The following is a 26,598-nucleotide window of genomic DNA, read 5'->3' as shown; positions in this document are numbered from 1 at the left end:
CATTTCTGGCCACCACCATGTATCGGAGAATGGACTCTGCTCAATGACAGAAAATGAGTAAGGGCCTGGTTCCTGTCCTCAGCTTAGCATGGGAGACAGGAGGCAGGAATACAAGCAGCAGCTTCAGAGACAGCACTAGGCCAGGTCAGAGTTGGAGGTGTAGACTCCAGCCACACTCAAGCTTGGCCTGTGAGTGCGGCCCCTGGTGCTCCCTGACGAATACGGCCCTGGGTGAGAAAACCTCGGGCCCCTCCCATTCAAATTCCAACTTGATTCTGGACCGCCAGAGTAACAGTTGTGATTATTTTCTCATTAGGGTTACAGGAGACCTTCTAATTAAGGCAAACATCTTGTACATCAGAGGCTGTTCACTGTCACCCCTGGGCTTACTATTAATCATTCTCTCTTAAATCTGTTCCCAAAGGGCCTACCTGGCACAGGCCAGCTGCTGGGTCCAGGTAATGCGTTTTAATAAATGGTAATTAAGCTTTTCCATTTTATGACATTTCAACTAGATAATTAGACTTGAGTAAGCAGGTGTCCAAGAGTTTGACTTTTGTGTCTGAAAATGAGTTTCGAAAATATCCATCATGTACACATGTTTGTATTTCTACTGAAACCATCTGACAACCCTGGTAAAATGTAAAAGGGAATCTCTGATCTATAAGAAAGAACAAAGCTGGAGAGAAATGCAGGAGCTTTATTAGAAACAATTAATATTCTTCAAGTTAACAATTGATAAACTCATTTAGGCAAATAATTTGGATGTAATGATCTAAAGCCCACGGATGCATGCCAGATCCAGCTAACAGTACATAAAGAAATGCACCTCTGGAAAGAACAGCCCTCCCTTCCGCTGAAGCCTGAGAAGCACTAAGGGCACTTCTGAATTTCTGCAGTGGCAGGGGCAGGGGTCCGCAGGGGCTGACCTGGTGTTGCGGGAGTGTGGCATCCCTCCTGGGTGCTGGCTCCGAAAGGCAGGTAGAAGGTGCCTGCTGGGGTGTTCCACAGCAGTGCTGCCGACCAAGCCTGAGTCTCTAAAAGCCACCCTCAGTATATGCCAACTGATGAGGAAATCGGTGGTGACAGGGCCTTGAAGGGTATGCACCGGCTTCCCTTAAGAAGATGAGATGGGAAACCAAACACTGCCTTTCAAGTGTGAGGCCATGCCATGCCCCCTCACGGAGGAGGGGCTGCTGGTTCTGACCAGGTCTGCCTCTGCCCTCACCAGCTGGCAGACGTGAACTGGAGAACAGTACCAGAAAGGCTGCTGGTTGGCCACGGCACAGTTGCTGACCTGCAGCAGTCCTGAGGGTGAGCAGGATAGTCGGGCCCTCCACAAGCACTGCAGTTTTGTCTAAGTGAGCCCTCTTGCTTTTTGGAGATGCTACTGCTACCAGCCAGTGAGCAGACTAGGACACCTCTAGACAGGAAATTCATCTAAAAACTAGAGGACCGAGGCCGGGCGCGGTGGCTCAAGCCTGTAATCCCAGCACTTTGGGAGGCCGAGGCGGGTGGATCACGAGGTCAAGAGATCGAGACCATCCAGGTCAACATGGTGAAACCCCGTCTCTACTAAAGATACAAAAATTTAGCTGGGCATGGTGGCGCGTGCCTGTAATCCCAGCTACTCAGGAGGCTGAGGCAGGAGAATTGCCTGAACCCAGGAGGCGGAGGTTGCGGTGAGCCGAGATTGCGCCATTGCACTCCAGCCTGGGAAACAAGAGCAAAACCCCGCCTCAAAAAAAAAAAAAAAAAAAAAAAAACAAAAACTAGAGGACCACCTGACGTGCCCAAGTGACGATGGGCCCGGGCAGCTGTGTGCACGGGCGGGAGGCATTTGGGGCAGTTAGACTCACCAGTGAATAGGTTTTTCTAGCACAAATGGAATGTGGTATTCCATGTCCCTTGGGAGACAAAGGGCAGGTTTTTCAACTGGTCTTTCCAAGCTTCCGACTCTCTGGCTCACATGTTCCAGAATGAGCTAGAGGTCTATTCCTTGACCCTGGGCCATGGGCACTTGCAGAACTCTGAAGTGGCTCAGGAGGTGATTCCCGAAAGGCCAGTCTTGCTTCAACTCCTGGTGGAGCCCATCTGGACTGAGGCGATGCTGGGCCTGCCACGCCGAGACCTCATTCCAGAAGGCCTCCCTTGGAGCCACCTGCCTCCAGCCTCATTTTTTGGCATGCTGCCTCCTGGAATTGAGGGGCTATTTCTAAGATGTATGTTTTTGGCTTTTCTTGTGTGTACCTTATCAGCCTGCATAGGATCCCCCATCTCAAGGGAGGGAAATTTGGCATTGTTCCCTGCCTCTAAGGGCCCGAGGGACCACCCAAATGAATTCCCTTATTTCTTCCTCTCCTGTAGGTGCTGAGATTTTATCGTCCTAATACTAAAAGCATGCAATGACTGACCTTTTCTCTTAACCTTAATCTGATCCTCTCAAATTTGTGCCTTCTTGTTTTGAAGACCACAGACAAGGCTGTCAGGTGACTGCTGAAATAGAACTAAAGCTACAGTTTTCCTCAGATCTTGGCAAGTTCTGCTAATGGCACCTCTGGGGGCACAATAATCCTCAAATGACATCCAACCAGACTCCCCTTAAACAAGGTTTGGGCTGGAGCCGTCTCTAGCTTTAAATATGGAAATATAAGGCAAAGGACAGAGCACCTCATTTTGCCTTAGATTTCCGAGTAGAGGGGAATTTGGGAGAAAGTGCTGGTTCTCTCTTTCGGGGAAATGCCAGGTGCAGCAGAGCTGGGGCTGCGGGGGAGGCTGGTGGGGTCCAGGCTCACTTGCGTGGCTGCTGGATGTGCTGGGTTCTCGGGGAAGGATGCTTGTCCATGGAGGCATGCGGCTTCTGGTGAGCCACCTGCGCAGCCGCCGGGGGAAAGTCTTTGTCACCCTGTCAGGATACACGGAAAGCACAGGCTGATCAACAGGAAGTATGGGGTTTGTGAATGAGGAGGGCCCAGGCCAGCGTCCCTGCAGGAAGCACAGGGTTCGTGCATGAGGAGGGCCCAGGCCAGCGTCCCTGCAGGAAGCACAGGGTTCGTGCATGAGGAGGGCCCAGGCCAGCGTCCCTGCAGGAAGCACAGGGTTCGTGGGTGAAGAAGCCCCAGGCCAGCGCCCACCAGCAACCCCGCAGGGAGCATGGGTTTTGCGCATGAGGAAGCCGAAGGCCAGTGCCCACCAGTGTCCTTGCAGGATGGCTGGGGACTGTGAATGGGTAAAGGTAGAAGCCTGTTCCCTGTGGGTGGTGGGGGTCCTGGGCCATCAGAACCAGGGAATGGCAGTTGGCACTGAGGCCCACACACCAGCAAGGCGGCAAGAACAATCACTGGCTCTGCCCCATGCCATGAGACACAGGAACACGTGCCTCTCTCAGATCTGACTTGGGTTCTGGGGGCTTTCTTCTGCTAGATCTGTACTTGAGACTGTTTAAATAGGGGGAAGGACAGAACTAAATCCAGGATCTTAAATTCAGATGTGCTGCTGCAGCTGTGAGCCAGGCCTAGGTCACTGGCCGGGAAGGAAACGCACAGGGCGGCTTTGAGATACAACCAGTTTCTGCCTGCCCAGTCTCAGGAGGGACCTGCTATTTTCCAGAGGGACCAATGGGCTTCTGTGCCAACATGGGTGTGACCAGAGTGAGCCCCGCATGGGCAGGCTGGAGCCACACTTCCCTGGCTGACAGGTTGGCTGGCTATGGTCACAGCTCCACCAGCTATGCCAGCAGTGGGCTGTCCCCAACACTGGCACTTTCTTCAGGCATCCTCTGATAAATTCATCATCTCAGTGAACATCCTGAGATGCAGTGACCCTGTGGATGGCGATACTGCGCGGGCCACTGGCGGGAGGTCTGCACTCAAGTCACATCGTTGGGTCTCACCAGAGGGCAGCTCTGGAAAGGTAAAGGATGTGACTGAAGCCGTGAGTCCGGCCTGGGGTCTGCAGGAGCACCCTTCGGGAAATACGGCAATGAAGAGTCATGGCCACAGATGAGAGGAGCAGCGCTGCTGGGTTACTCTAGGTAGAGTTTAACAAAAATACAAGGAACCCATGCTGCCATCCAAAGGCCTCAAGCCCACCCCAGACAGCCCCAGACTTACCCGGGCAATGACCCCAGAGATGAACACAGTTGGTTTAGGGGGACTGGAAAACAAGAAGGGAAAAGGCAGATTTCACAAAACAGCCCACAAAAGGAGACACTGTGGAAGACAATGTGCACGTGGATGAGCCAGGCTGGCAGGCGTGGAGGCGGGATTGGAGCGAACCTCTTCCTCTGTGTTATCTGTTGCAATGACCACACTACTGGGCTTGGGAGTTTCCTTCTCCTGAGGCTAGTTCAGCCCCAAGTATGAGAGAGAGAGACTACAGTCAACTGCAAGTGAATTGCCTACAAGCACTTTCTGTCTGTGTGTGTGTGTGTTTTAAAAGACAGGGTTTCTGTCCCAGGCTGGAGTGCAGTGGCATGATCTTATCTCACAGCAGCCTCTACTTCCTGGACTCAAGTGACCCTCCTGCCTCAGTCTCCCAAGTAGTTGGGACAACAGGCATGCATCACCATACCTGGCTAATTTTGTAATCTTTGTAGAGACAGGGTCTTGCTGTGTTGCTCAGCCTAGTCTCAAACTCTTGGCCCCAGCTATCCTTCCACCTTGGCCTCCCACAGTGCTAGGGTTACAGGCATGAGCCATCATACCCAGCCTATTTTTGTTTTTTGGTTAAATGAACACACTTTAACTATGGGCAAGCCCGACTTTTGATTTAATGAGATTGTGAAACAGGCACTTCCCTGAAGCAGGGAAGAAGTAGCTTTACATGGTGTGGACTTGGAGATGCTCTCACTGCCTCCTCAGCCCTGGGCTTCCCCGTCCGACATCCTCACAGGGGAGATTATAACACAAACCTCCTGGCCCCATCAATCCCCGAGCATTACAGACATAAGGTCCTTGGGAAACCTGTCACCTCTTGACATGTTAACTCACATTGAGCTCATCCAAACTGGAGTATTGAGGAAATGCACACAGTACCAAAGCAATACAGCTCAGTGTGAAAAAACAGGCTCAAATCGCTGGCAGGGCTACCACCTGCAAATACGAGTTGCTATCATGGGCTCTCCCTCCAGGCTTTCCTTCTATGCATAGATGTACGTGCTTGTCTTCTTATTAATTTTTTTCTTACAAAAATGGTCATCTGCCTTCTGAACTAAGAGTATGGTAAGCATCTCTCCATGTTCTTATATACTCTTCTGTGCATTTATTTTTGATAGCTACATGTACCATAATTTAAAAACATCAGGACACAGTTTGAGGTGGTGGACAAGGTGTGTTTACTTCCAAAATGCCTCCACCAAGAGGTACAGACACCCAAGAACAGGAGATGAATACAAGGTCAGCCCAGCGGGGACACTCAGGGAAGTGGGTAGAGAGCAAGCATCTCCCTCTTGGCTCAGTTTTGCTTAAGGCCAGGTCTGCTGAGCAGATGGGGTGGAATTTATCCCCTGGGCTCCCCAGCCTGCTTCTTCCAAGCCTGGCTACTCCTCTGCTGTCGGTGGTCTTTTTAAGAAATCCACTTGTCTTAGCTTTGTTTTGCTGCAGGCAAAAGTCCCAGCATTCAGGAAGTTTGCTGACTATTTACTTCCCCAAAGAGTTTACCAAAAACACCTGAAATTCCCCCAGGTAATTTCTGTCACTTCATGAGATTAAGAAATTTTGAGTTTTACTAAGCAGCACAGAGATGGACCATACGTTACCTTGGTTTTAGTTAGTGTTTGTTGTGTGGTTAGTTGGGTTGGATTTTTCCCCTTCCTTTATGTATATGATTTAGCTATAGGATTAATAGCTGGCCAGAGATGAGTAAATTCAACTCAAGTTTAAGCCCCTGCCCAATGTGGTTTGACTGAATTCATTTGGATTCTTAAAGCACATCCTGCTGTGATGCCTGATACCACCCACAGGTGAGAACTTCCAGGGATTCAGGGCCAAGGGGTCTGCCTCCAAAGCTCAGGAAGTGTGGTCTGAATTCTAACATTTTATAAAAGATGTGGAAAGGAATACAGAAATGGTCGCACGAAGTTTCTTAAAGTCCTTTGGAATGTTCTTTTAAACATCTAGGAACAGCCTGAGGCAGGGATGGCCCCACTCTGGTAACAAATCATATCGTATCATCCTCCAACAAAGCACAGTCGTCTTTCTGTATCGGGAGCACACAGTGGTTTCCATCGTAACCTATGTCGAGACTCTGAAAGGCAGAGCTACAGGAGATCCCCCTAGTCCAGAAGCCTGATAAGAATGTCAGCCACAGAGAGTCAATCTAGTAAGAACAGATGCATAATGAAGGGAATTAGCTCCCCCACAGAAGTGAGCCCTAAAAGGTGGCTGAGGAAGCTTGAATAATTATATGCATATATAGATATGCATTTCACAGGTAGCGTGTTTCTTTAGGAATTGAAGGCTTTTGGCAACTGTGCATAAACAAGTCTATGGACGCCCATCTTCACTATTGTTATGTTATGGTGATGCGTGGTCACTGATCTTTGAGGCTGCGATTGTAATTGTTTTGGGGCACCATGAGGCGTGCCCATAAGATGGTAAACTTAATCAGTAGTTGTTGTATGTGTTCTGACAGTTCTACTGACCAGCCATTCCCTGTCTCTCTCCTTCAGGGCTCTCTATTCCCCGAGGCACAGCAATATTGAAATTAGGGCAATCAGCAACTCTACAATGGCCTATAAGTGTTGAAATGAAAGGAAGAGTAGCATGTCTCTCACTTTCAATCAAAAGCTAGAAATGACTAAGTTTGATGAGGAAGACAGACATGTCTTGGAAGCTCAGACAGGCTGGCCTCTTGCACCAAATAGCCAGGTTGTGAATGCAAAGGAAGAGTTCTCGGAAGAAATTAAAAATGCTACTCCGGTGAGCACTGGAGTGAGTGACAAGGAAGTAAAAGAGCATTGTGGTTGATATGGAGAAACTCTGAGTGGTCTGATAGAAGACCAAACAAGCCACAACACTCCCTTAAGCCAAAGTCTAATCAAGAGCAAGGACCTAACTCTCTTTAGTTCTATGAAGGCTAAGAGAGGTGAGGAGGCTGCAGAAGAAAAGCTGGAAACTAGCAGAGGTTGGTTCATGAGGTTTAAGGAAAGAAGCCATCTCCAGAACACAGAAGTGCAAGGCGAAGCAGCAACTGCTGATGGAGAAGCTACAGCAAGTTCTGCAGAAGATCTAGCTCAGTTCAAGATCTAGGTTAGTGGCTACACTAAGCAACAGACTTTCAATGTTGACCGAACAGCCTTTTACTGGAAAAAGATGTCATCTAGGATTTTCACAGTTAGAGAGGAGAAGTCAATGACTGTTTTCAAAGCTTCCAAGGACAGGCTGATTCTTATCAGGGACTAAGGCAGCTGATGACTTTAATTTGAAGCCAAGGCTCATTTACCATTCCAAACATCCTAGGGCCCTTAGGAATTATGTAATATCTACTCCGTCTGTGCTCTATAAATCAAATGACAGAGGCTGGATGACTATACATTAATTTATAGCAAGGTTTACTGATTATTTAAGCCCACTGTTGAGACCTACTGCTTAGAAAAAGAATATTGCTTTCAAAATATTACTGCTGATTTATAAGGCTCCTGGTCACCCAACACCAAGTATACAAGGAGATTAACGTTGTTTTCATATCTGTTAAGACAACACTCATTCTGCAACCCATGGATCGAGGAGTAATTTAGACTTTCCAGTCTTAATATTTACGAAATAAGTAATTCCACTGGGTGGATTTGGGCAAAAACCTTCTGGAAAGAATTCACCATTACAGATACCACTAAGGACGTTCATTTCATGGGAGGAGGTCAACGTATCAATATTAACAGGAGTTTGGAAGAAGCTGATTCCAACCCTCATGGGTGATTTTGAAGGAGTTCAAGACTTCACTGGAGGAAGTAACTGCAGATGTGGAAGTAGCAAGAGAACTAGGATTAGCAGTGGAGCCTAAAGATAGAACTGAATGGCTGTAATCTGGTGATCAAATTCATTAGAGATGAGGGGTTGATTCTCAAGGATGAGCAAAGAAAGTAGTTTCTTGAGCTGGAATCTACACCTGGTGAAGATGCTGTCCACACAGTTGAAATAACAACAAAGGATATAGAATATTACATAAACTAGTTGATAAAGCAGTGGCAGGGTTTGAGATGACTGACTCCACTTTGAAAGAAGTTCTACCATGGGTAAATTCTATCAAGCAGCACCATGTACTGCAGAGAAATCATTCCTGAAAGGAAGAGTTGATCTATGTGGCAAACTTCATTGTTGTCTTTTTTTTTTGAGAGAGAGGGTCTCACTCTGTTGCCCAAGCTGGAGTGCAGTGGTATAATCTGCTCACTGCAAACTCCACCTCTCAGGTTCAAGGAATTCTCATGCCTCAGCCTCCAGAGTAGCTGGGATTATAGGCACACACCATCATGCCTGGCTAATTTTTGTATTTTTAGTAGAGATGGGGTTTCACCATGTTTGCCAGGCTGGTCTTGACCTCCTGGCCTCAAGTGATCCTCCCGAAGTGCTGGGATTGCAGGCATGAGCCACCACACCTGGTCCGTTGTCTTATTTTAAGAAACTGCCACAGCCATTCCAATCTTCAGCAACCACCACCCCAATCAGCCAGTGCCCATCAACACTGAGGCAAGACTGTCCACCAGTAAAAAGATTAGAACTCACTGAAGGCTCAGATTATCATTAACATTTTTTTAGCAATATAAAAAATGCAATAAAAAATTTTATATTAAGGTATGCACATTGGCTTTTTTTCTAGACATAATGCTACGTACACTTAATAGGCCAGAGTGGAGTATAAACATAACTTTTATATAAAATGGGAAACCAAAAAGTTTGTGGGACTCACTTTATCAGAATATTTGCTTTATTATGGTGGTCTGGAGCAGACCCGGCAATATCTCTGAGGTCTGCCTGTACATATTCATTATTGAAAGCTGACAAGCAAAAAAAATTAAAATCACTTGTAATTGCATATTACTGCATGTGTGTACTTACAAAGATTGATGCACGCAGAGAACCATCATCCCATCACAACTGCTGACTGGCCATGGAGGCTCTTGGGGCTAAAGGAGATCCTAGCAATGAGGGTGGTCTACGTGGTGAGTAGATCCCAGCAATGAGGGTCTACGCTGTGAGTAGGCTTCCCTTTGCAGAGATGGAGTGGAACTCCAGGACACAGAGGCGCCGTCCAGCAGCACGGCACCAGCCCGGAGAGGCCTCTGTGTTGGGTACTCCTGACAGGCTCCTTAGTTGAGCCCAGCCCCACTCAGTAGCAGCTACCAGGCGAGGCTCCTGGGAACCTGGCTATCCAGAGTCTGTCTCCAGCACTGCTCCCTGTGTGCACCGAGGACCACTGTCTGGACCCCAGGGGCCTGCCACAATCCTGCCCTTCCTCCCTGCCCTCAGCGGTCCTTGAAGGTGATACTCACACGCCAGCTATCTCCGTTGCCCCATGTCCTCTGGGTGTCTCCTGCACTGATCACGAGAGGGTGGGGTTCTTTGCCTCGAGTATGTCCCAGGGGCAATGTGTGTGAACGCTGATGATATGAGGTCATGACAGCTCTGCTCTAGCCTGAATCCTGAAATACACACTAGGAAGCAGAGGCCTAGAACCCAGCCTCAGACTCCCAGGGCATGCTGGTTCCTTTCCTAAACCCACATTTAGCACCTCACTCCCAAGCGGGCTGCTCAAGGACACTGTCCCATCGCAATTGCTGAATGACCGTGGAGACCCAGTAAAAATGACTCTCCCCCTAGTCCCAGCTCATTCCAGGAGTGTCCAGGGCCATAGCTGCAGGCTGCAGATTCTCAGTCCCTGGGAGGCATTCACAGATGGGGCTGTCCTTGTGAAACCCCTCATCTCACAGAGATCTCTCCTTTCTGGGGAGTCATGACTGAATCTGCTGAGCTTTAGTGGCTTGCTGGATTGTTGTCATGAGGGCAGAGCATGTCAATGGAACGCATGCTGGGCAAGGTGTAAGAAATGTGCCTCTGCCAACCATGGGTGGTGGGGGATAAGGTCAGGCCCCCGGGCACGGTGATGAGCCAGGCGCTGGTATGCTCTGTGCTACATCCTATACAGAGTGGCTAGTCATTCTGCTGATGTGGTGCTGACGACTTGGCTGAGTGACTGCGAGACTGAGGGCCTGGCGCTGCAGTCAAAGGGACTAAGGACGGAAAGGCTGTGAACTTGCCCCTGTGCACACCCTGAGGCTGACTCTGAGCTGAGGAGCAGGACAGCGAATGTGACTCAGTGGCGAGCTTAGGTCAGAGCAGTCTTTTGGGGAGCAGCCAAAACAGTGTCCATTCTACCCGGTTACCTTGGGGAAGAGCAACATGAAGACCTCAGAGACTTCATCCTGTCCTGCTGCTCTCCAGCGCCGCCATCTGTCTGAGACCGGTAAGAAATAAGGCACTGAAGGAAATAACCCTGTATATCCAGCACTTCCATAGGTGAGGTCCTTGCTTTATGAGTGCACTTTTTACACAATAGTCAAGAATTGTGTTGTGTGAGAAAGTCTTATTGAGCTGCAAGAGGCAACCTGGTGGGAAGTGACAGGACACCAGACAGAGGATGTCCTTTAGCTCCGGTCAGCTCCAGGGAAATATTCTTCCTAAAGACAGAGTCCAAACTGTCCCTCCCTTCTAACTTTGCTTTGAAACTCCAGCCAGCTCAGCAACTAATTACAAAAACATTATTCACCATTTTAGCCATTTTTAAGTATACAGTTCAGTGGCATTAAGTATATTCGTAATATTATGCTTTCATCACCTTTATCTATTTCTAGAACTTTTTCATCATTTCTAACAGAAAGTCTGTCCCTGGTAAGCACTGGCTCCCATTCTCTCCTCCTCCAGCCCCGGCCATCACCATTCCACTCTGTTTCCACGAGCTTAACTACCCCAGGGATCTCACGTAAGTGGAATCGTACAGTACTTGTCTTTTTGTGTCTGGCTTATTCTTTCTAGCATAGTATCGTCAAGGTTCATTTGTGTTGCAGCATGTGTGAGAATTCTGTTTTGAGGCTATAATATTCCACTGTAAGGACAGACCACATTCTTATCCATTCATCTGCTCATGGACGCCTGGACTGCTGTGAGTAGTGCAGCTATAGATGCGGGGGAGTAAATATCTGCTCGAGTTTCTGCTTTCAATGATTTTGGGTATAACTCAGAAGTGGAATTGCTGGGTCATATGGTCATTCTGTGTTTAACTTTTTGAGGAATCACCAACCTGTTTTCCACAGCGTGTACCGTTTCAGGTTTCCACCAGCAATGCACACGGGTTCCCATTTCTCCATATCCCTGCCAACACTTGTTTTCTGTTTTACTTTGTTCTTTTGGATAAAGGCTCTGATCTAACGGGTGTGAAGAGGTATCTTAGTCATTTAGATTTAGCAACTCATTTTAAGAATAAGATTTTCTGCTGCAAAATTATAAATATCACTCTGTATTGATCATTCATTAAAGGTCTTTATGAACCAAAAGTCTCCTCCAAAAGTTTTCCTCCTCTAAAACTGAAAGGCCATAATTGGCTCTAAGGACATATGGCAGCTGCCCGTGAAAAGATGGCAAAAGGCAGGCCTCTTCCAAAATGTCTAACAGCAATATGTATTTTTTTCTTTTTTGAGATGGAGGCTCGTTCTGTATCCCAGGACGGAGTGCAGTGGCACAATCTCTGCTCACTGCAACCTCCGCCTCCCAGGCTCAAGCTGTTCTCCTGCCCCAGCCTCCCAAGTAGCATGGGATTATAGGCATGCGCCACCACACCCAGCTAGTTTTTGTATTTTTAGTAGAGACGGGGTTTTGCCATGTTGGCCAGGCTGGTCATGAACTCCTGACCTCAGGTGATCTGCCCACCTCAGCCTCTCAAAGTGCTGGGATTACAGGTGTGAGCCACGCACCTGGCCCAGCGATATGTATTTTCATGTAACTTGCCCCTTGACGCGTATGTTGTGTTGCAGGTTTTCATCAAGTTTGGCGCAATCCTTTTTTCCAACCATAATTAAGAGTAACTTAGATTGGTAAATAATTATTTGTTACATTTATTCAGTAAAAACACTTACTAAACTCTTTGAGATATGGTAGCTTGAAGAAAATTTCACAAATGAGAAACCCCATTCGAGTCTGGGTGCAAGGCTGTACATGCAGAAACACACCTATTTGAAATTCCATTAGGCTTCCACGCCAAGTCTAACCTACATTTCTGAAGTCTATAAAGTATGATGGCTGCTTTGAGGATTTATTTAATCTGATGAAAATCATTCTGACAGATGCTGTTTTGAAGATGCAACATTATTTCCTCTCAGGAAACAGAGACAGTGAAAACTAACATCCCTGCCCTCCCCGTATCCTCAGGCCTTTCCAGAAGTTAAAAACCACACTTATTTAAATTTAAAGGAACCGTGAGCCAGGCAGAATAGCCAGGGTTAGAATGCAGGTAACACTTCGTATCCACTAGTGGCAACTGCAGCTTTTCCACACCCAGACTAAGCAGCCAGCAGATGTTCGTGCACGTGGGTCTCTACTGTCCCTCTGGTAAGGACCATATCAGACTCTTAAAAGGACCCTCTGTCCTTAACAAAAGTTCACTATTAATTATTTCCTAAATTTTCTTTTCTTTTTTTTTTTTTTTGAGATGGAGTTGCGTTCTTCTTGTCCAGGCTGGAGTGCAATGGCACAATCTCTGCTCACCGCAACCTCTGCCTCCCAGGTTCAAGTGATTCTCCTGCCTCAGCCTCCCGAGTAGCTGGGGTTACAGGCATGCACCACCATGCCTGGCTAATTTTGTATTTTTAGTAGAGATGAGCTTTCTCCATGTTGGTCAGGCTGGTCTCAAACTCCCGACCTCAGGTGATCTGCCCGCCTTGGCCTCCTAGAGTGCTGGGATTACAGGCGTGAGCCACTGCACCCGGCCTAAATTTTCTTAATTTTGAAGATGATTTATACCTTACTGGCACTCTGTGGAAACTGCAGACAGGCAGGATAAAATGCCAGAAACACTCGGTGGGTGAGTGACCCTGTGGAATGCAGGTATCAACCAAGACTACGTTTGATGGTCTCATTTTTAAGAGCAAGTGGAATGGGCTGAGAAGCCCAAATTCATAGTTTTAAAACTTCCCTAAACTCTAAAACAGCAATTATTTAACTCAATATATTCAAATTACTGCCATCCCAACATGTAATTAATATAAAAACTGAGAAGACTTAGCATTATTTTGTGTTCTAAGGCTTGACGCCCTCCCTTATCATCGTGGGGCTCTGACAATATGCTTTCTGCCCCAGACCTGAGGGGTGTAAAGTGAGGCAGGCTGTGAGTTAGGGCTGGACAGGAGGTTCCCTCCCATGCAGACGCTGCTGCAACCTACACCTTCATCCTTTCACAGATGAGTGCTTGAGGGCCCACAGTGGGGGCAGCTGGGGTGTCTCTCAGGTGGCCCAGATTCTGCCTCCCTGTACTTGGTCCAGCGCCCATCCCTAGTCTAACGCCTCTTCCATAGGAAGGCCCTTCAGTATTGGAAGGCTACCGCTGGCCTCTGGGACATCCCTTTCCCAGGCTCAAAGCCATGATTTCAAATTCCTTCCGTCTCTCAGCTGTTCTCCCGACTGCATTCCAGTGTGGTTTCTATTTTGCCTAGAACTGTACATGACACCCCACATGTACCTACTCAGTCCCTACAGGGCACCGATATTGTCACGATATTTTCTCCAGATCAGCCAGGAAATGAATCCAGGCTCCCCAAAGGATCGATTGCTAATAATCTTCAAAGAGGATTGCTACTGATAGGCAACTTGTGGACAAACTAATTTGTATCTGTTGCCCTGTTCCAGCCTGGCTCACCACAGCCAGTTATGTGGGGTCTTTCCTCTTCTTCCCTTCACTCTGGGGGAGCTTCTGCATTTCTAGAAAAATGCAGTGCCCTTCTTCTCCCAGAATAGGATTCTGTGCAGCAGGGAGGGGTCCTATGTGCATCTGACTGGTCAGCCTCATCCTTCCCAAGCATCCTGGTAGAAATTAGGGTCAGCTTAAGTTATCACACAGATGCATTCTGGGATGGGGAGAAACATGCATGTGCACGCACGCGCGCGCGCACACACACACACACACACACACACGGTAGTCAGCAAGACTGGGAAGAATCTGGTCAAGTCCCTGATCCTACTGAAAGTAGTCAAAATGGCAGCAAAGGCATTACTGGAGAGTTATATGCAACAGAATCATTTTCATGTTAGTTTTGACCTGGGTTCATGGAAGTCTACTCAAGTTATCCTCCACAAATGCTGTCTCCCCTTCATGTAAATGTACTCTATCAGTGGGAAGCGTGTAGACACAGGGCAGGGGCATACGGCCTTTAACGAGCCATTGGTTCTCTATTTTCCCTAAAGGATAGAAATGATCTCAGGTGATGAAAGCTACTGTTTACCAATCACCACTGTGCACTATGGGCCAGGTGCTGAATTAGGTGCTTCCCTTAGAATTGCTCTATCTAACTCTCTTGGTCCTGTGAGGCAGGAGCTGTTCATTTTACAGATTAGAATGGTAAATCAGAGAGATGGCTGGTCATTTGCCCGAGGGTTGCACAGTGATAAGTGCAGGGAACCAGACTTGGAATAAGGGCCAAATAAGGTGCGTAACTTTGGCCCCAAGCCCACTCCCCTCATTTTAAAGGGCTTAGCAGCCTCAAGGTTTAGCCTGTCTCCTATAAATGATTTACAGATGCAGTTTTAAGGTAAGCACTCTAAATGTAACCTGAGAGTCCTTTATTCAACCAGACAGTACAACATATTCAAATCTACCTAAAGATTTACTTTCTGACTTGATAGTGGATTTTTTTTTCCTGAACAACGATCATTTATGTCTCTAGCATATAACTAGCATACGAAGCACTTCCACATAAATCATGAGCTCATCTGAGTTCCTTTGGCCGGTGATGTTCTATTTTATGGAGGAAGAAATGGTGCTTCAGAGAGGCTGGAACCTTGCTTGGGGTTCTGGGGATGACACCCAGGAAGAAGCTCTTGGGCTGTGCTCTTCGGTTGGGTTGTCTGAGGTCTCCACCATCTCAGATGACTCTGTTCCTGGGTCTTGGGAACAAAATGCAGGGGAGGCTTCAAACCATCCATCAGATCCAGAGGCAGCGGACAGGCCCAGAGACGATTCAGAACTACAGACAGGAGGAAGCATGGCAAATGGACACCAGGAGTGTGGGCTCGGTGTCAAACGGTCCAGGTTCAAATCCTGACTCTGCCAGGGACCAGCTGGTGAGCTGGTGTTTGACTTTTCTGAGGCTTAGTTTCCTCATCTGTAAAACTGGATAGCAACAGACCCTACCTTCTTAGGTGACTGTATATATGTGTACACATACACACACGTGTGTGCACACACACATACAAAGCAGAAAGCAACAGATTCTAAACAGGGTTGAAATAGTTTTGGAATTTGGCTGCCTGCGGGCTCTGTGCCTTCCTGAGGAGGGAAAGAGGCAAAGAGACTGCTTTTCCAGGGTAATGACCTTGTGAACTGGGGTGCACCTCAAATCAAACCCTCTGTCAGTGCAGGAGAAGAGGCCCCTGGACCTCCCCCACTGTGTGCTGGTGGAAAGTAGTCACAGTGTGCACTCAGCATGTGTGTAACAGAGAGGACAGTGGGAGGACGGGCCACCCTCGATCAGCTTCTGCCTGTACAAAGTGAATAGGCCCGGGCGCTCTTCTCGGGCACCGATGAAGGGGGTGACTTAGGGCGCAGCTCAGCACACATGCTCATTGCCCAGGAAAAGTGGTCTCCTGTCCACTCTCCTCAGGAAAGCACAGAGTCCGCAGGGCAGCCTGGAAGCAAATTCCAAAGCTCTTGCTTTCACTCTGCTCAGAATCTGTAGCTTTGGGCTTCCAGATTTTATGGGAAACACATTCCTGGGGTGACTTTTTAAACATTTCCTAGTAAGTCCATGGAAAACAAATCCTTTTCTGCCATTTGTAGCTCTTGAAATATCTTCTTGGCTTGGTCTTAATTTATTTGGGATATTAATTTTCTGGACACCAAAATAATAATTAGCACAACTGGTGAGCAGAGGGAAGCGTCTCCCTCGACTGCACCCAGACATTTCGGGGTAACGTCATTCTTTGGAGTTTGACAGTCCAGGCTGTCTCCTCCTTCAGCCTGGCTTCAGCACTGAGAACATTCCCACAAGATGGCACTGGCGGTCCTCTCAGCCCGAGAAGGCTCCAGCCAGCTCAGCCACCACCAGAACTGGAAGCTGGCTGGCCACTGTGGCTGAGGGCTACTGGCACCTGGGAACGAGGGTGCCCCTATTCCCCAGGAGTGGCTAATTGTCACGTGAGTTTGATTAAAGATATATAAAACTCAGCTCCAGTGCTGTACATACAAATCTAAACCCAAGAGAAAATAACCTGGAACCTAATTCCTTCTAAATTCAATATATGAAATTCATATTTTTCAGAAGGGCACAACCAGAGGTTCTTTCTAGAGAGAATGCTTGAGCTCGTGTTCACGCCGCTCTAACAGCACCTTCTTTGCAGTGAGATGGAATCATACGACTGGGATCAAGAGTCTTCAAATCCTGCAGTGAAGAGGCTGGGACAGCAGTAACTGCTCTGCCTCCTCCTCAGACCTGCTGCTTCCCAGGCACTGTGACTTCAGGACAAAACCTCACCCCAATCTGTTCTTCTGGGGCTGGGCCAGGTCTGGGTCTGTGTGGGAAGGATGCTCTTGTTTGATGGTTCTGAAATATTCCTCTCCAGGTAGCACTCCACCCACAGGTATTTGGTTAGTTGTTGATCCAGACGTCAAAACTTCACAGAGATATTTTTCTTAGTTAGGAAAGGCTAAAACCCCAAGTTCTGAGTGTGTGGGGTGAACAGGGCTCATCAGTAGATGGCGTGTTCCACACACTCCACATGCAGTGTGAGAGCCACAGACTGGGAGACTGGTTGAAAGAGGTGGGAACCTTCATTTTCTCTGTAGACACAGCCCCAGAAAGCTCCTGTGCACCCAGCACTCTTCCCATCCCAGACCATCTCAGTATCTAGCGTGTGGCTCTTCCCTCCCCTCTTCCTGCTTTTGCTTATTCTACCTCTTTCCCTGGATGCAAAGAAGGGGAAATAATGACAGGAAGTGTTAATTACCCTTCTTATATCTTAGGGATTTCATATGAAGTGATGGTCCTGGGCCACTGAGAGTCTCAAAATTCATCACATATATAGAAGCAACCACATGTGAGGCACAGCTCAGGCAGTGCTTCCTGACATGAGCCAGGGAGTACGGGGTGTGGGGGACTCAGCCTGGTGCAGAAATCCCAGCCATTCCACTGCCATCTCTACAGGAGTCAGAGATGATTCACAACCACAGACAAAAGCAGTGTCATGGCACGTCTGAGGCTTGGGCTTAGGAAACAGATGGTTCTGGGGTGAAATCTCCATTCAGATGAGCAGCCTCTCAAAGGCTCAGTGTCCATCTATAAGATGGGAATGATTCCTCTTTTGTGGATAGGGAGTTTAAATAAGATATTCACTGCTCTTGGAATACGCCTCCACTGACAAGCTCATGGTTAGTGGCGATAAGTAATGAATTAGTTTCCTATGGGAAGAGTCTAGACGTTGCTTTTTGTCTTCTAAAGCATAACATAAGACTTCTATTCTCTCTCTCTCTCTCTCATTTCTTTCAGGAATGGGGACTTTCAGAGTTTCTCAGGGCTTCCTTGGAGAATGCCAGCGTGCCCACCTTGCATTTCCTCACTCCTTTTTTCTGAGCACTGCATCATGCCATAGCGCAGGGTTTGAGGGCATGACCATGGGAAAAGGCTCCCCCGGCACCAAAGACTGGGAATCCCTGTCCACCTCTGCTCCCAGCAGCGTGAACAATTCAAAGAGTATAAAGCAGCAGAAAGGACTGCTTCCTTTACTTAATGAAATGTTTCACAGAATATAACTTTTAGGAAGAATGTAGGTTATCATTAAAGGCAAGGGACACATTAAAAAAAAAAGTGTGCGTGTTTTACTTCATGACAGTGTAGAAGACACTGGGGGCAAGCCTGCCTAGGCTTAGCTCCAAAGCTGTATCGTGGGGAGACCTTGGCTGTAGATGGGCCACCTGTAAAGAAGCTAGCTCAGGCGGGGGACACAGTCCTTTGCAGTATTCACAAGGGCTCCTGACACTGCCCTAGGAAGTGCCTGCTCACAGTACTTTATTATACAGCATTAGCTCGTTACCACAGAGAGCTGTGCGGCCTTCCAGCCCGGCCTGAGGACAACTGGTATGATTATTAGTCTGCATAATGATTATTTATTAAAAAGTTTACTTGTTGCTTGATTTCAGTATGTAACATTTACCCTTAAAAAGGTTCCATCTTTGATTCTGAACATGTCCACGCTTTAGAGTCATTCTTTTGAATTTCAATTATGGGGACGTGTTGGTGACTGCTTAATGCTGATTAGACAGTTGCTTTAAAAACCACTCTATTTATTGTCTATATTTTGAAATACAATCTTCAGGCTCATGGGTCATGTATTAAAATGGTGTAATTTTTGGGAGGAGAGTGTCCATGGTTCAAAGTCCAACGTATGTATTTTAAATAGGATAAAACTATGATGGCTCTAAAAAGGAAAATGATCCTGTAAGTAGAAAAAAATCCAATAAGACAACTATTAGTGGAATTCCTATTAGAAAGAAGTACACACTAATCCAATACAGACACCAAAAAACTCATGTGGTCTGAGTCTACTTCCATCTGCGGAAGCACAGGTGGCTGACCTTAAATGGAACCAGCTGTGTCTAGGATGTTTTGGTGTAGAACCCAGCAACAGAACTAGAGAGATGCCAGAGTCTACTTGCACTGAGGATTCTCTCAGCCATGCATCTGTTAGTCAGGGAGCTATGCATCTAGCAAGAATCAAAGCATGGCCTGTTGGAACCATGCAGAGGGTAGGCTCAAGTCAGGTACGCTGCAGGATGGACACGCGCTTTCTGATTCCCGTGACTGGATTCACCAGTAATTACGTCCTCAATCCACCCTTCCTACATGGAGCAAGGGAGGGAGTTGGCGAGCAGAGTGCACAGCTACTCGCCAGCCAGTCAGCCAGCCAGGATGATGCCATAAGTGTCCTCAGGGGTCTCTGGATCTGCAAATTCAACGGCTGCCTGATTGGAAATGCCAGCTCTGGGAACCCTCCTAAGGCCACTCCTCAGATCATACCAAGCACTTGGGCTTTTTCCAGACTTAGCAGAAAAAAGAGAGCAGGGTCAAGTAGGCAGAAAACTAAACTCACAACTAATTCTGCTTACTTTTCAAAACCAGCTAGTGAGTCAGGATAACTCATATTCAACCCAGCAGTCCTACCTTCACCCACGTTTATAGCAAACACTGCAGAGTGTTGGAATAGCATGGGAGCACAGCAGGGTAGGCTGTGGTATAGACCAGCATCAAAGTCCCCTAAAGTTTGGGTTTCGAGAAATGCACTGTGAGCCACTAATAAAGTCTTCACTCACTCCCTGATACTGACTATTCATGATGTCCTGATCTCTAGTGACTGGGTGTCTCCTGGGTAAATTAATATTCAGGGCTCTAAGGTTTATTGTGGTTTATTTATTAGTTGGTTTCATTCATTTATTCACACACATACTATACATATATATGTAGAGTATCATTCTATCTCTATCTATCTATCTATCTATCTATCTATCTATCTATCTATCTATCTATCATCTGTCTACCTGTCAACAAAAGTTCTCTAAAAAAGGAATTTGGAGTAAAGAGACTTTTCCAGTGAACAGTCTGCAAACCAGGGAGACACAGCCTCCAATCTAAAATGAAGGTATGTTCCAAAGAACAAAGGAAGGCTTGGGTTTTAAAGCCAAAGTGCCCACCCAGGTTCCCAATTAGATCTGTTTATTCAAATAAAATAATAAAATTTGCTTAGTTCTGATTGGCTGATATAGCTGAACCCTGATTGATTGGTTCAGGTGAGCTCTAAAAGTCCCAAAGATAAAAAGGTACCAGTTTGCAGGGGAACTCAGAGTACCTGTATGACCCTAGTCAGCAAATAGCCACTTGGCTCTATTTAAAATCTGGATCCAGTGAGCCACTAAGGATCTACATTGGAAGACTGGCTCCTTCAGTTTCCCATTTATCCACATCTACCCACCTACCTACCTATCTACTTACCTACCTACCTCCTTACCTACCTATCTGTGTGTCTCTGGTGTTTGTAAGTGCCAAGCATGCCTGCAAATAAGGAAGCGTTTGTACAATCTCTAGAGCACCGCCTACCTTTTCCAGCCTGTACAGTTGCTAGAGGGACATAGGAGCTTGTCTCCACTTCTCATCACTGTCACCTTCTTCCTCCTCTCCACTAACAGGCATTTGTATTCACACACTGTATAGGATGCTGGGTTAGGGACTGAGGTGAAGACTGGTCCTAGAGGGCCCTTTCAATATCAAGAGGACAACAGGCCACAGCTGTGAGGTTTACCAGAGGCTAATGTGAAAGTGGGTCACCATGGTTTTCTGGAAACATGGGCTGTCTCTATTTTGATGTGGCCAGTTTCTGTGGCAACCACATGAGAACTAAGTATGTTCTTATTGACAGAAAGGACTTCCACAAGCCTGATCCTCCATCAGGGACACGACTGCCCCCAGAGCTGTTCCTGAGGACAGGCAGGGAAGCACAAATATCTGTGAACTTGGCAAATGAGCCTTTCTAGAGAGGAATGAAAGGGCAGGAGCAGGACAGAGGGGAAATGCCCAGTGTGTGCTGCACTAGGCCCCAGGCCCATGGCTCTCACTCTCACCTGCTTCTTCCAATGGTTCCCTGGGTTGTCCCCTGCCTTGAGGCAGCTTCTTTTGCTTTCCATGAGAACAGCCAGATAACATGCTTTACCACCAGCAAATCTCACCAGTGAAGCCATCTGTGTGCCTTGTCATTCACAAAGTGAGAAGGCAGATGCTGGATGATGGACAGAGCAAGCTGTGACCAGCAGCACTTCTCTGCGAGCTGAGATGCACCTGGAGGGGTGGCCCATGGCCACGAGCAAGAACAGGGTAACTAGAATGGGGACCTGGGTGGGTCCCTCTGCAGGCAGGACATGACATGCTTCTAGGGAGCATAGAGCTCAGTGGAAACGTTCCATTTAAGACATCAGAGGGAATTTATTTGTAGTGTCTAACCCTTACTTTGAGGTGGTATGTGTGAGTAGCCATCTACATGACAGCCTTCCTTCTTCCACGTGGCTGGGCAGGTGGAAGTCCACCCATCTGACTTTTGAGGCCCACTGCGAAGTGACAGAAAGTGCAAGAACAACACAGGTGCATTTCAGGAGAACTGCCACCATCATCTCTAAGGACAGCTGCAAACCACCCTGCATTAATGAATTCTAATTAATGAAGCAGAATGCAAACTAAGGTTGGGGACAAAGGAGGAACCGGAGGCTCTTGATTCTCCTTTTCCTACCTGTTAGGACCTGCAGGAGGGGGGATCTTATTAGGCATGGGAGAAGGGGAGGACATTTTCAGTTGAGGCACAGGTTCTAGTGGGGGGGCTCTCACTGGCACTGTGGGGCCCCAGGGGCAGTGTGGATGCCTGGGGCATGGTGGTCAGCATGCGCGGATCTGTGCTTGCACCGTGCCTGGGCGCTTCTATCAGGTAAATATTCACTGAGCAACCACCCGGTGCCTGCCCAGCGGCGACCACCCAGAAGGGGCCAGCCTCTCTACAGGGTAATGGGACTCAAGGCTGACTTGACCTGCTTTGCAGGGCCCTTGTTTCTCTGGGTCACGTGCTGTAGGTAAGAGAGCCCTACTCTTTTCCATTTTGTTATCTCAAACCAGAATACTGCCTGACCAGTAGAAGTCTTTGTGTGGACAAGAGAGAATGTGTGAAACCAGAGCTATCCCAGAAGGTCTGGACAAGTGGTCCCTGCTCTGAATGGCCGGGTGTGAAATGCCTGTGCTGTCCCATGCATCTGACGAGCAAACTGTCACCTTAGAAACCAGAGGGAAGAAGCCCACAGAGAGGCGAACACCCAGGAGGAAACCATAGCATCTGGCTGGGGCATGTGGGCACTTGGTCAAGACCTGAAGCAACCATTGTCTATGAGGGTTTATTTCCCACGGAAACAAAGAATGCAGTGTTTAAAGTGAGACTCATGCACAAAGCACCCAGAGAAAAGGCATCTGCCTCTGGGCTGCTTGTTTCATAAAGGCAGGTGAAGATGGAATGGCAGCACTAACTCAGAAGGCTGATTTAAAAGAAGTCAGCTGTATCACAGAGAACACAAGGTAAAGAAGAGTTCTTTTTAAGCTCAAGATGCAGTCTGCTGCTTTTCCTCAGCATTTACCTCAGTAAAGAACCAATCTGAGTATTTTTAAATGCAGTATCTTTATGGTTCAGTAACAGGGCTGAGAGTGAGCCCTAAAACGGTTTTCAAGGATATAAGTGCAAGCATACCGTGCACTGTAGTTTCCAATAATGATTGCAATGTCAGATGACACTGTATTTATTTGTCTTCTATCATTTTCTTAAAAAAAGAAAAAAGTCGAGGGTGCAACCCATCCCCTGCGGTCTCCTCTCTGACCAGTAGAGGGAGAATGAACTTCATTCATGGCAGCAAAGTAGGCCTCAAGTTATCCCCAGGGTGGTGACCATGTTCCTGATTCCCTGGGACAGTCTGGGTTCAGGCATCTGTCCTGGTGTTATTACTAGAAGTGCCTTCTTTCACTTTTAAAGCCTGTCAGACTAAATCTGCTGTAGGGTCACTCCAAGCTGAGACACGGAATTGTGGTATGATCCTCAACTTTTCCGGGGCTCTTGACTTTCATTTCTCATGGAAGAAATGCTCAGATTGCCTGCGATTGGTTAGACCTTGATACTTGAGCCAGCTGATAAATAGCACCTTCAAGGCTGGCTCACGTTCTCTTTCCATCACTTTCCCGCCCCTCCCCAAGGGCAGGGCCTATACTTTCCCAGCTGTGTTCCCACAAGAACTTCCCATGTATCACAACACGGCTTTAAGCTTTTGCACGCATGACTCCCCTTCAAGGCCAAGGGCCATGGTGGAATTTGTTGTGTGCCCAGCGCCTGGCATATGGTCTGGTACATACACGTACTCAACAAACACTGTGAGCACCAAATGACATCACTGATCAGCGACCCTCAGCTTAGCACAATTTGCGGCAGTGGCCAGGGAGTGAATTAACCAGGGTGCTTAGCTGGAGCTGTTTGTTGCTCATTTCTTATTTAACTTTCATGCCTTGCTAGCCTCAAAGGCTTGCAAAAGGGTGATTAGACATAGTGGATTTATTTTTTTTGTGACCCAACAGTCTGGCTGAGCTGGATCTGTCTGCCATGGGGTGATACCTGGAGTGGCCAAGCAGACGGGCTCTTCCTCTAGCTTTTGCCAGACTGATCTGGAAGATTATCTTTTCTCCCTCTTTAGAGGGAACTCAGGTTAATAGGGTACTTCTTCAGATCTTTAAGTCGAACTTGAGAATGGTGAGGGAACCATGAATCGAAGCTTAAATGATGAGCACAGTTAGCTAGAGGCGGTAAGGAAAAGAGGGATGGGGTGTGTCTTATGAAAGACCACATTCAAGAGCTTGAATTAACCAATTTAACAGAAAAAACCTCTTCTGCCTTCTTTACGGCAACTCCTGGCAGCTGCCAACAACAGCTGAACGGCTTTGCAGGACTCCTGCCTAAACCAGAGGAAGACTAAGGATCAAAGGTAGCTCATCCTATAAAGAAAACAAGTCTTTTTTATAAAGTGTGATGCCACTCATGACCAAAACAACTCGTGCCAAAGGGACAGTAACATGCAAGGCGCTTTCTCAGGAGCCCTGGCGCAGACAGACGTGTAGCCTTACCATGAGCACAGATGGCCTGGCGTGCCCTGGTCCTCAGCTCGAGTCTCAAGTGCCTGAAGGATCCGGGTCTTAAGTTCTCAACTTTGGTCTCCTTACCTAACGCTACCCCACCACTTCTGGGTGTAGTTATCTGCAGGTGAGCATTGGGAAACAGCCTGTTTCCTGATTTCCCCTTATCCCCAAGCACCTAGGAGCAGGAACCAGCCTCAGGGCTCGGTGAGGAATGACTCACTGAGCAGTCGGCCACGCCTTACAAAGCAGGGGTACTTCCAAAATAGGGAGCTTACTTGTTGGACACAGAAAGATTTTTTTCTTGTAGAAACAATATGGATGATGCTTAGGTCCCTCAACTGTCTCAGAAGACACGTAATCTAAGCATAGGCTATAAAATGCTGGTGTGCTGGGCCGCAGGGCTGAGAGCTGGGCCTGGCTGGCTGTGGGCGTCTCCAGAGCAGCTGCAGCCCTGAGCACAGGCCGGGGGTGTCTCCGGCTCCCGTGTGGGCGGGTCTATTTGCTGCGGATCAGGTACTTTAAGCTTAGGAACAACCGTGCGGGATTCTATTTTAGTATTCTGGAAGCATCACTGAGGAAGTAGTCCAGTGAAGCCAGCTCTAAAAAAACTCTTTTCTCTAACAATTAAAAGAAATACACCAAAGGACCCACAGGGATGAATAAATTATTAAACTATTAAGAAGTTGCTATAAATATGCAGTGTTAATTTAATAATTCATAATGGACTGGTACAACAAGATTTTTTAAGGCTCATAAAATACTGCTGGCTTTGGCGGCAGCTAGCGTCCTGGGGTGCATGCCAATCGCTTCTTTACACAGCAGCTGGGCGTGGGGGGCAGAGGGAGCCTTCTCTCTGGCTGGCTGCACAGGGACCCCGTGTAGAGAGCACAGGTCCTGTCTGTGGCGATGTACCTTCACGGCCTCTCCAGCCTGGCTGGAGACCAGACACTGGCTTGTCTCTGTGGCTTCACAAAAAATGCAATAGTGGTAACGCGGGTCGGGGGAGAACTCACAGCACTGCGCCATGCTGGAGAGGAGCATCACAAGGGTCGGGCAACCTCTTGCCTGAACCCGGGAACAGGGTGTTCTGCCTGTCAAATACCAGGCCAGCCTGGTGACCTTCATCTTCACAGGCGCCTCTGTACCCCAGAGTTTCCTTTATAGTCGCTTATCTCTTCTACCTGGAACCCTTGGTGCTATATAGGTTTCAGAACTCAGGATTTTTCAAGTTTTATAAAGGCACCATGTTATAAGAATCATACATGGTGAACAACTCCGTAGGGGCTTGGGCGCCACCCCATATCCAAACCCATTAAGTCTTCTATAGCAAAATGTATGGATATTACACTAAGTAGGATTTAGGGACTATAAATAGCCTCACATCAAGTCACTTTTTGCCACGAGTTTCAGTGTGAAAACATGAAGCCCTCTGCAGTTTTCCAAGGGCTCTGGAATGTGTATTTGCTTGCCGTGGCGACGGGCACTTTCCGCCCATAGCTTGCTACGCGTCTCTGTGCTGCCTCCCAGTCTGCTGCCAAAAAAGGGAAATGGATTAGAAACAGACAAGACAGTAAAACTGTCGGGAGGTAAAAAGATTACTCCTGGATTACATGGAGCTGCCGTGGTGAGCTCTATACATCTATTTGTATAGAGTAAAATTGGATTCATTCAATTAAGTGAAACCCTTGGCAAAGCAGAATAGAACAAATGCAATTAGGGAATTTCCCCCAAATTGTATCTTGGCCTTTTCTGGGTTAATAGAACTGAGCACCAACAACTGTCTTCCATTTGTGTGGCCTTTCACTAATTTCAGAGCCCACTGCCTGTGGTCCCTTAGTCCTTCCTGCGCAGTGTATGGGGCTGAGAGCCCACAAGCCACACTGACCTCCTTTTCACACAGGTGAGGATGCAGCTTAGAGACAGACAGTGCCATGGTCACAGGACTGGGAGGAAGTGGAGCCAGGACAAGCACCTGGGTCCTTAAATTCTCTGGCAAGCTCCGGTTTTCCCACACATTGCATGCACAAACCACAGAACTGTGGCCCAAAATACATTCTGCCTGGCTTTCGTCCTGCAATGCAATTTGAGTAACCTGTGGTCAACTAAATTATGGAAACACTGCTTCCTGTATCCTCCTCTCAAAGACTGAAATGCCCCTTAATGTACTGGGGCTCTGAGCTGTCTTAAGGAAACCAGATTAACTTCATTTCACCCATTTCCTGAATGCATTTGAATAAGGAAGCCTTTTGGGCAGAGCTTCCATTAGCATCAACCACTGTGGCCCATGCTACAGAGGGCCATAAGACATGTACTAAAGGCAGAGTTTCAACTGTGTTCCGTATTTTATGTAGAGGTGAAGGTGGCTTATACATTTTGGAAAGAGTTGTACCTCAAAGGCTAAAGAGCAACCACAGTGATCGAGCAGGAGGTCCTGGTCCAGGGAATCAATTTCTCCATCCTCTGTCTTTTTCTCCACCACTGGGCCATGTGCTATTTGGCCACTGGAATGACAAGTCTGTGTAGCTGAAGCCTGGGCTCACTCCACTGCTGTCCAAGAAGAAGGCTGTGCATTCGGCCCCAGCATTTCAGCTGCCTTGTCATTTGTGATAAAACAGAAGAAGTTCCATGTAGGACCACATGCCCTCATGGTATGC

The 26,598-nt window shown here is 47.5% G+C and overlaps 1 protein-coding gene across 1 annotated transcript in view; it reads right to left on the bottom strand.

Annotated features, from left to right (window-relative positions):
* Window positions 1-680: 680 nt before the first annotated feature.
* DAP (death associated protein) overlaps window positions 681-26,598 on the bottom strand; it is an 81,147-nt gene continuing 55,229 nt past the window's right edge. Inside the window, exons 3-4 of the mRNA XM_002745116.7 lie at window positions 4,113-4,155; window positions 681-2,905 (exon numbers count right to left, since the gene is read on the bottom strand). Of these exons, the coding sequence (XP_002745162.1) occupies window positions 2,792-2,905; window positions 4,113-4,155 (157 nt within the window). The 3' untranslated portion in view covers window positions 681-2,791. The remainder of the gene's footprint in view (window positions 2,906-4,112; window positions 4,156-26,598) is intronic.

Source organism: Callithrix jacchus, chromosome 2 (genome assembly GCF_049354715.1).
Source record: "Callithrix jacchus isolate 240 chromosome 2, calJac240_pri, whole genome shotgun sequence".
Lineage (NCBI taxonomy): Eukaryota > Metazoa > Chordata > Mammalia > Primates > Cebidae > Callithrix > Callithrix jacchus.
The sequence above is the reverse complement of the archived record's forward strand: the minus strand, read 5'-3'. Positions and strand labels throughout refer to the sequence as shown.